This window comes from Cucumis melo, chromosome 9 (genome assembly GCF_025177605.1).
Source record: "Cucumis melo cultivar AY chromosome 9, USDA_Cmelo_AY_1.0, whole genome shotgun sequence".
NCBI lineage: Eukaryota > Viridiplantae > Streptophyta > Magnoliopsida > Cucurbitales > Cucurbitaceae > Cucumis > Cucumis melo.
In genome coordinates this window covers 5,726,518-5,738,587 of record NC_066865.1, presented here as the reverse complement: position 1 = coordinate 5,738,587, position 12,070 = coordinate 5,726,518, and the positions used below count along the sequence as shown (strand labels likewise).

Here is a 12,070-nt window from a genome sequence, read left to right as displayed (position 1 = left end):
GTATATATGTCTCTACATACTGTTCAAGACTCATCAAACAACTTTGGATGTTAGTTTATTGGATTTAGGTTATAAAGACAACTAATAATATAATCAATAACATTTATTGAAATTATAATAATAACACTTTATTATAATGGTCAATGGATTATATTTATTATCTACGAGTTTTAGGACATAAAATCCAACATAAGTAACTTAGAATAATATAATGGAATAATCCGAATTGTTTGAATTAGGTAAAGAGAGAGAACCCGACGAACATATGTGATATAGCCGTCAGTTATCAGTTTTAGATAGAGCTTTATGTTTAAATGTGATTTAAATATTAAAAATATGAATACGAATTCATATTTGCAAGCTTGAAATGGATGGAAATGGTCAACATTGTAAAAAGTTAAAACGTTGACTTTTGACTTTGAAAAGTCAAACTTTGACTAGCTTTATATTCAAATGTGATTTAAATTTTGGAAAAATGAATGCGGATTCATGCTCGGGAGGTCGGAATTAATCAAGACGAACAAAATGGTAAGTCAAAATGTTGACTTTTAACTTGAAAAAAGTCAAAGTTTGATGTTGACTTGAATGATCAAATGACTATATTGCCCTTGAACTAAGTTAGTGGAAAAATTCAACATTTTGTTGGATAATCCCACTAACACTTAGTGGGATAAGTAGCTACATGAGATGTAGACACCTATCCCACTAAGTTCCACTAATGGTAAGTGGAATTTTTGATTTCGAGATTTTATAAACTAATAGTAATTAGGTTATAAATAGGCATCAATTCAATTGAGAGAAAACTTTTTCAATTTAGGGTTTTTTTTATCCTGAAAGATTATTATACCAAGTTTTTTCTTTTCTCTCAATTCTCTAATTTCAAACCTAAGCTCCACCTCTAATTTCCATCCCTCTCTCAATTTCCTTTACCTAATCGAATCTCACAATCCGGTTCTAAGTCTGGAGAATAGTGGGTGAACTCTAGTGGTGGTCCCCTGTTCGAGTTTGTGAGGAGATTATGAAAGAATAGAAGTATTCAAAAGTATGTATTCCTTTAACCCTAATTTAATTTAATTAGGGTAGTTTTGATGGTTGTTAATCTCTAATTAATATCCGTGAGTATTGACCTTTTTAAATTTTTAATTGATTATATTTATTCAATATATGGTTTAAGTTATTATATGTTGGATTTGTTATGTCTTCAATTTCTTCATGTATGTTTCTATATGTTCTCTTCAACATTCTTCCTTGGACTGGGTAGAGATGCTGGTTTCTATTCTACATTTAATATGATATCCTCTTTATTTATTTTCTTTTGAGTAAGAGATACGAAAACAGAAACACCAACTAAAATGAAAATCATTTTTTTTAATCTCTTTTAAAGAAAAGATTTAAATGTTTTTTTTTTGTTTTAAACACCAACCAACTCAGGTACTAAATTCATAGTTTGATTAATTTGATACGTCAAATTGAGCAAAAAAAAAAAAAATCGTATTTGGACTTTAAATTTATCTTTTCAAGATTCACTCACCCATACATGTGCATAAATCTCGAGAGGAGTATTTGTTGAATAAGAAATTTTGGAACCAATTATAAATTAACACGTCATTTACTAAAATAATTGTATTTAGGATTAACTAGAAATTGACATATGTCCCAAATTAAATGTAAAGACAAATTGGACAATTCTAATGATGTCACATGTCTTTATTACGACAATTGAATCAAATTAATTATTTTGGTTCAATTAAATATTATTTACTTGAGCTAAAATTCAATTGAACCAAAAAATAAGCTCTATTTAGCCCAATATTAAATATGATCCAAATCCATATGATTGAGCCCATGGGTATAGACCAGGCCTAAGTCCATAAAAGCCCACCAGGGAACTCTATTAAATAGAGGAGTTCTCTCTTTTACGAGAGTTGAAATTTTTTGACTCTAGAAGATGTAGAGAGAATTCTCCCAATAACTAGAAGACTCCCCTTGAAGATTGAAGCTCCTTTGAAGATACAAGCAACTTCAAGAACATGACGTGCTCCGCTTCCTCAAATCAAACGTAAGCATCCAACCGAGAGAGAATCAGAGGATCAAATTCTAGAGATCGAACCACATCGCATCAAATCAATATAAATACAACATCAACACAAGTTCAATTCCACGAACCAAATTTCTCCAAAAATCTTGTGTGAACAGTTATTGCTATAGAGATCTATCTATGTTCTTAATAGGCAAAGAAACTATAAGGAAAAAATTTTCATAATTCAATTTTCACTTCTCTAATATTGGTTTGCTTCCAATGCATTTTGATTTATTGAGTTATAGATGGATGGAAAAGGCTTGAAATATATGAAAGATTACTTCAACAAATGGAGATTAAACTAATTAGGATGGAAGTAACATCATATTCTAGCAATATGAAAAAATGACCTTTGGACCACTTGCTTTGAATACCACTTATACCATCTTAAATCATGAGTTGATAGATAATTAGTGAAGGTAAACCATGAACACAGGCGCACTCAATTTTCATGAACCATTATTTAATGATTTAATATGAAATTAACTAAGATATCCTGAAGTTATAAAGATGTTTTTTTCTTAAGAAAATCTTTTATCTAACATAATTTTTTAATGAAAATTTTAATATGTCGTTTTTTAGGTAAGGTGAAGTAGTTATTAGAGATATTTTTTTAAAAATATTTTATCTAACATAATTTTTGAATAATTTTTTAAAATAAATATATTAATAGAGATTTTCCCCCAGTCTATAGTCAAGAGCCAAAATAAATAGTGATGACTTTTTCTTTTTAAAGTTTCATTCAATGTGAATACATGGGTGTTGAAGTTGGATGGTAAGGCTAGGTGAGCTAGGCTTGTGTTTGGCCATTTGAGAGGTTAGTTAGGGTGCAACTGAGCAAGTCAGGCAAGGCAGGTGCTTGAGGCATGCGGTTGTGAGGTTAGGCAGCTCTACCAGAGCCTTGCCATGGCCTGCCTCTATGCGCGAGGCATGCCCATGACAGTGTCATGACATGTGCTATGGTTTGGTGCAAAAATGGATTTTTGGAAGTTTTGTGACTTTTGGTTGGTTTCTTGATATTTTCTAAGTATGAGGAAGTTAATATTTCATTAACTGACCATTTGTTTCAAACCAAGAAGAAGGGGGAGGAATTTCTAAGCTAAGGAGTTGAGCTACAAGCTTGTGAGTGACAAAATGAATTTCAAATGTTTAATCTTAAACATGAGTTTAAAACTAAATGTTTCTAAGCATGGTACGAGAATTTTGAATAATATTTTTTAGTGATTTAGTAAATAATTTGCAAAACATGAGTTTAAGTATAAGTTTAACAGTACAAGTTTAAAGCACGAGTTTATGTTAAGCATGTTTTATAAGCTATTTTCAAGCATGACTTATAAACATGAGTTTGAAAGCTAGATTCTAAAGTGTTCAAAGCAAAAGCATATTTTTAAGCTATTAAATGATTTGAGTAAAGCAAGTTTTCAATCAAGTATGTGTTCAAGCTAAGATTTCAAGTATATTTTACATGAATCTATACTTGATGGTTACTCTCTTTACTTAAGTTGTGCACATATGTTTTCCATACTAATGTAAAGGTAGTAAGACCTTACAAGGCAATATGACCTATGTTTCTTGTACATCAGTGAAGATACAAAATATTGTACGTAAGGGAGAAGGCTACAATTAGAACTGTGCCTATAGTTTGAGAGTTATGAGGTGAGACATCACTTATGTTATGTTATAGAGTAATGTACAAGCTAAAGGTAACGTAATGTTATTTAACAGCTTGCATGTTTCCAAGAGATAAAACTTTTGAGCATAATTATTTAGAAAAACATGTTTGATTAAAAAAGTCACTGACTGAGTTTCTTGACTCGTCCTTTCAAAATGCTTTCTCACTTGTTAGGTAGTGATCATCGTGCCTAGCTTGCTCTACAGCTACTATTGGTGAACTCAGGTTATTCTCCTTATAGTGAGCGTAAGTTAGAAGTCATGAGCCCAGATAGTAAGATTTATGTCTCCACTGTATGTCTGTATTAAATACTCATGAATGTTTAAGCATTTAGCTCATGTTGGTCTTTGCTAACATGCATTGTTAGTTTAAAGGTTGTTGTGTTAGTTTAGAGGTTGTTGTGTTAGTTTAGTGGCTATTGTGTTAGTTTAGTTGGTTGGGAAGTGTTGTCAAGTATGACAATGCGTGCTAGCCCCTCACACCCTCTTTTAAGGTAAATGAGAAAGGGGCCCCCAGGAGGGGTGTGAATTTAATTCCTTCTCAAACTAAAATAATTTATATCACAAGCATATACTATTATAACTTAAATTAAAATAATATATACCTCAAACACAAACTATTATAACTTAACTTCAATAACCTAAGATTATAATAACTCACGCTTGACTTCAAACATCCCTAAGTTGAGTTGGAAAAGGCGGAAAATGTTCTTTCAATTTAATGTATTGAGCTATGTGTTTGTGTGTTTTTCTTTTCTAAAAAGACTATAAATGTGTACAAATTCTTTTTTGTTTAAATTATCTTTTTAGTTTTTAAATTTAAGTATAGATTTAAAAAGTACTAGGAGTACTCGTTCTTGGTGTATAGGTTTGTAAATAAAAGCACGAGAACTTTTCTAAGAGGTTCTTAAATTTGAGAATTACAAATGTCTATGTTTGGAGGATAGAGCTTTAAAGCTCAATTGAATTTGAGTGATTTGTTTAGAGTTTTGAAGCTCCATTGAATTTGATTTGTACTTTCTTTTTGTTTCCTAATTTTCAGTGGTTTCTTTTATAACTTTATAAACTCTAGTGTTTGTGGATCAGTTATTATGATAATTCTGAATGAACATTTAAAGTTTATTCATTTCAAAATGAAATTTATATTAGATCTCTTTGCTCTATTTTCGTTTCATGACGTAGGAATGAGAAAATTTATTCTTTTTATAACAAAGTTTAGCTTTCGGTTTTTGAAAGTAACAAAACTTTAAATTTTAGTTTTGCTTTTAAGTTTCTAATTGATCTCTTTTGCTTTTTTATGCCACGAAATGGATGTTATCCTTGAGGTTTATATTTAACAGCGTTAATAATCATTAGTTGGTAGGGGGAAGAGAAGAAGAAATTAAAGGGAAGAGTGAGGATGAAGGAGGAAAGAAAAAAAATCCAATGGTAAGTGATCTATGACTAGGGCAATTGACACCACGTTTAAGCGTTGAAGCTCCCATGCAAGGATTTTTTTTTTTTTTTTTTGAAATGAAGGATTAGAAATGAATTAGAAACAAAAGGAAGAGATCAGGAAGGAGGTGGGAAAGAGACGGGAACAAATTCTCTCAGAGCCAATGACCACGAGCAATTGTCAATGATCATGCCTAGTTAGTATTGGTTGCAATAAGTCATCGATAGTTCTATGGTCAGTCAACCGATGGTTAATGCCAACGGCCACTAACACTCACTAATAAAAGCTATGAGATGAATGAAGATTTATCTCAAAACCATAACCTTCTCTAATTAATAAAGAAAAAAAATCCTATGACTTTGGTATTTGAATATTGAGAATTTTATGCTAAGTGTCAAAAATGAGCTTTGTTTCAAATGCCAAACTCTCTAAATTCATAAATTTTTAAAACCTATACAATTTTAAAACATCGGTAAGTATAAAATGTACATTTTAAAAATGAAGAGGTGAATATTCTTTTCATACAATCCAGGCTAACAAAACGTAAAATTTTAACTTTTTTAATAATATGAAAATGAGGGTCAAAATCACACTTTAAACGTAACATTTTTCTTTTTCGTGACATTTTTCTTTTTATCGAAAAAATTTAACTCAAATAGTATCGAGTTACATGTAAACTTTGTAATCCAATTCCTTTTTGTCTAATTGGGTTTATGCTTGATCTCTTCACCTATTTTATACATTGAGAGCAAAAATGGATCTAAGTCATTTTTATTAAGGTTAGGTCAAGGTGTTTGAAAGAGCTCAAATAGACGAAGTCATGTTAAAAAATTGTGGCATATTTTTTTTACCTTGAAAGAAGAAAATGTAGAAGAATTATGACAATGGCAGCCACGTCATTGGGTTTGAAATGCGCAAGTGGATCACAATCACATGCAAAATGCCACAAATGACTACAACAGTGAAAAGTGGCAAAGCTTCTTTATCTCATTCATTTGTAGGTTTCATATAAGCCAAGTGGAAAATAATAATTATCTTAACCCAACTAATTAAACATATTCTCTAAACTTGAACCATGGAAACTATTTTAAAATGACATGTCATGTGTTTCGATATGGTTTCATTTTGCATGAAAGGACTAACTCTACGCTAGCCCAATATACAATCAATTCGAAGCTTCGACAATCATTGGTAAGTAGCATGAGTCATCTCTCTTATTCTCCTTCTCAGATTTCAAGATTGATGTCACTTGTTGTAACCAATTATTGTGGACTAGTTGGCTTGTAAACGACTTTAGAATGTTGTCATCTCACATCGTAATTGAATATTGTCATTGCTCATGCATGCCGTTAAAGGTTAAAAGCAACTAATGCAAATAATAATAAGAAGAAGGATTTTTACTTCTGGAAAATGTTGAATCTAGGGTTCATGTTGGCAATTTTAGTTAGTTTTAACTAAAGTGTTGTAATGCCTCAAAATTTAGTCGTAACCCCTCCCCACTCTCATCTTCTTCTCCTCCCCATCAAATTGCCAGTACTGCGCATCCCTCCAGCGCGTCCTCGCTTCGTCAAGGTGAGCTGAACCTCATTGTTTGATTCGCGTGAAGCTTGTAGCTGTTCGTCGCATTGGAGTTCTGTCACACGTTGTCAACATTGCGTTCATTCCGGCGGATTCTTTGTTGTCGTCCGACCTTCGTATTTCCAAGAACCCAGCCGTCGGCCATACTCGTTCTCTCTTCGTCTGTCGCCGCGTTTCTTTAAGCCGTGCACCAGACCCGAGCCGAGATCTCTATTCGTTCGAGCCAACCGTCTGCCTTCTTCAGCCGCGTGCACCGAGCTGTCTCCCAAGCCAAGCTGCCCACTAGCTTCCCTTTCTTGCAGACACTTGAGCCAGTGTTTGGTAAGAGAGAAATTGTGAATTTTGTAGTTGTTTCCATAGCTGATTTCAATATAATTGTTGGAATAAAATATTGGATTAATCGGGTTCATTACCATGGATTTTTTTGAAGGTTTGGAATTCGAATTCTTGGATTCTACGACGGATTTATTTGGAGTTTGATTCTCCATTTGCTTGGGTAAGTTGTAGATCTTGTAAATTGGGTAATTTGATTGGACAACTTGCTTGTTTTAGTATTTAAATTCCTTATGTTATGCTTAGGTTGGTTCGTTGGATCTTAGTTTGGTTAAGGAGCATAGCTAAATCTCAGGTAAGGGTTCCTACTACTATACTAAAATTTGAGATTTAAACGTAGTAAATGATACGAAAGTATGTTTTAGAGATTGCATTAGATTAATGGTTATGTGCTCATATAGAAGGTAGTAATGATATATCCTTAACTGTTTTTAGACGACATGACTGTTAAGTGTAGTTTGTATATATTGATCGGTCATGCTGTTGACTGAATATAAATGATGAGGATTTAACTGCTATATGTAACTTAGATATATTGTTGGGTTGTGCTGTTGATGGAATACTGATATCTGAATGTTCTGTGTAGTCTATGCATATTGTTGAGTTGTGCTGTTGATAGACTAAGGGTTCGGGACCGTCATGTGTAGGTTGTATATTTACTGATGGACTATACTGCAGAGTGAATATAGATGATATGCACAGTATATAGATCACTTGTAGTTTGTGCTATTGTTTGGGCCGAGATGATGTGATTTTCAGGTGTAATTACATAGTGATGAGTTCATTTGTTGACTGGATTCAAGTAGTGTGACTGTATTATGTGGATTGGATATATGTATAGTGACAGATGATATATTGTTGACTGAACCTAGATTGTCTAACTGATTATGCTTAGAGACTATATTGTTAGTTTGAGCTATATTGTGATGTGACTGTTGTAGACTATTTAAAATGAACTGAAGTGTAACAGTTAGCTTTATCTATGGGGTAGTGTACTTTGCAAACATGGGGTCCTATAGGATTACCACATGTTGTGTATCCTACGAGATCACTAAACTGATGTGTGCATCCGATGGGATCACTAGACTGATATGTGTATCCTTCAGGATCACTAGATTGATTGGTGTGTGCGTCCTACGAGACCACTAGACTGTTATGTTGCAGGGCACCCCTTAATAGGAAGCTAATTGTTATTACCCTAACGGGACGAGTAGTGGGTCTCTTACTTGGTATATTTTATACTCACCCTTTTTATGTTTACTTTTTCAGATAAAGGTAATGTACGAGGCAAATCAGCAAGGGGCAAGAAGGATGCGTGAAGGCCATATGGGAATGTCTAGTTTTAATGCTTCCACTCATTATATTTATTGTTTTCGTTTTGGGGATTTTAATTTGAGTTCTAGTTAGAATATTTGTTCGTTTGTCTTGTTTGAAGATTCCATAAAGGCATAAACTATATTTTAGAACTTTTGAAATTGATTTGAAATAGGGTCTGAAAACGATTTTATTACATCTTGAAGTTTTAATGAATTTTGAACAAGTTCTTTATTGAGTTTTTATGTTTTGATGTTATGTCTTAGCAGTAGGTAATGACCTTAGCTTAGATTGAAAAGTTGGGTTGTTACAAGTATAGTGAAGAACCTTTCTTAATAAGTGCATAATATCTCATTTGCATGCATGTTTTGGCATATTTTAGACATCCTTACAAATTTCATGAAATCTTGTTGGGCTAAATGAAGTACGGAGGCCCAATAAACGAAACCAAAATTAATGGGCCAAGGCTGGCCCAAACATCCGTTTGAGAAAGCTGCATAGAATAGAAACGAGGTTTTTTCCGTATCCTACACCGTCATCTCGAAGAATTTCGTCGTCGGATCGGATCTTCTCTTTCACTTCCTGTTTCTCTCTCAATCAATCAGATCGGAAGGTACACTCCTCTTCCTCTTTTCTTTCAATTTTTTATTCTAAGATCTTTTGCCAATCCTTCTTAGTTCCAGTAGTAGGTAGATTCTCGTTTTCTTACCGAATTTTTGAATCGGTCTTCCGAACCGTATCATTAGTTTTTGAAGGATTTGAAAATATTCAGATTTCTGGAACGAAATTACTGTAATCGATTGAAGTTTTTAATTTCGGTTGTATCATTATGGCGCAGCGCAGATGATTGACGATCAGGAGTTAGGTTTTCTTGCCAATTTCCTCGGCATTTTTATCTTTGCTTTAGTGATTGCCTACCATTACGTTACGGCTGATCCGAAATATGAAGGCAACTGAGATGTCGTTGAATCAGATCCCTAGGTCAATCGGTAAAATGCATTACTGTTAGGTGTATACCGTTTTTTTATCTGTATGTTAGGTTTTCCCTTTTTTTTTTTGAGGATTTTCTAATCAATGTAAGCAACCTTTTAACAATGAAATCGTAACTTATTCTCATGATTTTTTCATGGCTCTTTGATTGTGATCTCATATTAGTTATATGTATTTGATTGAGTTTCTTCCTTCAACATCGTTTGAGTTCCTTTCAAATTGCATAGAAAGAATCAGCAATTTGTAATTTCCTTTCCGTAACCTTTTTCTTTATATTGGTTACTCTGTTTCGTTAGGATGCTTAACATAAACTTCTTTTTTTCTTTTCTTTTCAATGATATAAAATCCCAAGAATGGATGTGGAGAAAATTTCTACTCTACAATACCATTCATGATGGTTTGGATTCAATTTAGAGAAGCTGTTATATTATGATTTGGTTGAAGAAATAAGCACTCTATATCTCATTAGAATTGTTGGATGGATATTATTTTGAAGAAATCTTAGTCCTTTATGGTAACAATTTTGTTTTATTTATAGTTTTTGGTTTTTGAAAACTCTCCTTCTAAATTTCATTTTATAATTTCTATTTACTTATTAATTAATTTGAAGAAACACTTGAAATTAATGATCAAATTATTCAAATGAAAACAAGTTTTTTTTGTAACTTTTTTTTTTTTAGTTTTCATAACATTTGAATTTTTTAGGTGTTATTTTTAAATATAATAAAACGATCTAAAATATAGCAAAATATCACATCTAGTGAATTATGATAAACGAAGATACATGCTATCAATGCCTATTTCTATTAGAAATAGAAACATATAGATCGTAGTGTTTAAGTGTACAAGTGTTTTCTTGGTTATGGTAAAAAGATTAAGTTGTTTTGTGTGTAGTAAAGTTGACTCTTTTGTTTTGTATATTGTAGGGTTTATATACTTAATTTTGAAAGACTTTTTACTCTTTACAAATTCTATAAAGTATAGGATTTAAATTGTGGATTATTAAGTTTAAGAGTTAAATTGTTATAAATTTGAGAATAGAATAACTAAATCTTTATCAATCAATCGTAGTTCATGAATAAATTAAATTGGTCCTTCTTTGAAAGGTTTGTGATCAAAATCATTTTTTGACCTAACGTTGAAAAGGAGCATTGAAAAATGGAAAACGTTCATCTTCTCATTGTGGTGCAAGTTAGTTCGGATATAAGGGATACTAAAAAAGCTTAGTACTTTAGATCGACATCCAACTTAAGGAATATGGAGACCATAGATATGTGGGTCAAAAGGTTAAGATCATCATTTACCAAGCCAGTAATTTTATATATTAACATGACATTTTAAATTAAAATTTTAGTTAAAAGAATATATAACATTTTCCTCCTCTTCTTTCCTCACCTTTTTTATTATTACTAATTTATTACCACGTGCATTGAAGGTGTATATTTATTTTAACTTTAATTATATATTAACATTTGGATAAAATATTATAAAGTACTTATAGTTAAAACTAAGAGAAACCACAATTTAGAAAAAAGCAGCCTATAGCACATCTTTTTTGCATATTGCAAATATGACAAATATGACAAGTAATTAATGATATTAGAAGTTGAGGGTTATCTGCTTTCAAATTTGTTACTTTTACAATTTACAAAATGTAGTGAAATGAGTTCTATTATCATAAATTTGTTTGTTATTTGCAAACACCCCTAAAACTAATTCAAATTGACATTTATATCTACTCATTTGTATGGTAATACATTCTTATGTTGCTTATACTCAAGTACAATTTTTTGAAATTTTAGAATTTTTTACAATTTACAAAATGTAGTGACATAGATCCTATTATCATAAATTTGTTTGCTATTTGCAAACGCCCCTAAAACTAATTCAAATTGACATTTATATCTACTCATTTGTATAGTAATACATTCTTATGTTGCATATACTCAAGTACAATTTTTTGAATTTTTAGACTTTTGAAAATTTTTCCTTAGTAGAGTTTTTTAACTTAAAAAACAATATCAACTTGTTAAAAGATAAACAGATCCATGTCCCTCTATAATTCTTCAATAATATATTTGTAATAGATATGTTTACAAAATACCAAAAATCTAATATGAATATCAAAGTGTGAAAAAGTTAGACTAAATAATTTTTTTTTACGATCTTTATACAATGAAATAAACACTTTTTAAAAGATAACGGTATTTTTATTATTAATTTTAATTAACTAATTATACCAGAGTTTGGCGATTTTTTGGAAAAATAATGGTTTGTTAATGAAATATATATATATATATATATATATAATAAAGAATGAACACCAAAACAAAATTGTGGGTTGTGTACATGTTTGCAAAATCATGTTCATTTTCATATGCTTTTATTCTCAGCTCTTTTCACCTTCAGCTATATTATTACTTTGAGAATTATTCATGGATTATATATCATTCAAAATTATGTGTATCATTAGTATCTCTATTCACCTACATCATCTTATATAGGTGAAATTAGTCAATTGGTTTGGTTTTCTCTATGGGTCAATATAATTATGGACCAAAAGAAAAATAAATTAAATTATGCAGTTGAATTTTTATTTTGGTGAGAAAAATTGACAATACATGAGGGAAATTATTGGGTTATAGCAATCTCATAAAACTAAAACGGAA

At 31.3% G+C, this 12,070-nt stretch overlaps 1 protein-coding gene across 2 annotated transcripts; it reads left to right on the top strand.

Annotated features, from left to right (window-relative positions):
- The first annotated feature begins 8,905 nt into the window (after window positions 1-8,905).
- On the top strand, window positions 8,906-9,538 carry LOC103501634 (dolichyl-diphosphooligosaccharide--protein glycosyltransferase subunit 4A). Of its 2 annotated transcripts, none has more exons than XM_008465245.3 (2): window positions 8,906-9,024; window positions 9,255-9,538. In XM_008465245.3, exon 2 carries the CDS (start codon window positions 9,255-9,257, stop codon window positions 9,366-9,368), a length of 114 nt encoding a protein of 37 aa, XP_008463467.1. In that variant the 5' UTR covers window positions 8,906-9,024; the 3' UTR covers window positions 9,369-9,538. The 2 variants fall into 2 exon arrangements, with proteins under 2 accessions (XP_008463467.1, XP_008463468.1); XM_008465246.3 differs by having other exon boundaries at window positions 8,942-9,024; window positions 9,250-9,538.
- The last annotated feature ends 2,532 nt before the right edge of the window (window positions 9,539-12,070 follow it).

Coding starts and splice junctions, on each gene's coding strand:
- LOC103501634 (XM_008465245.3), top strand. CDS start 9,255: ATGATTGACGATCAGGAGTTAGGTTTTCTTGCCAATTTCCTCGGCATT.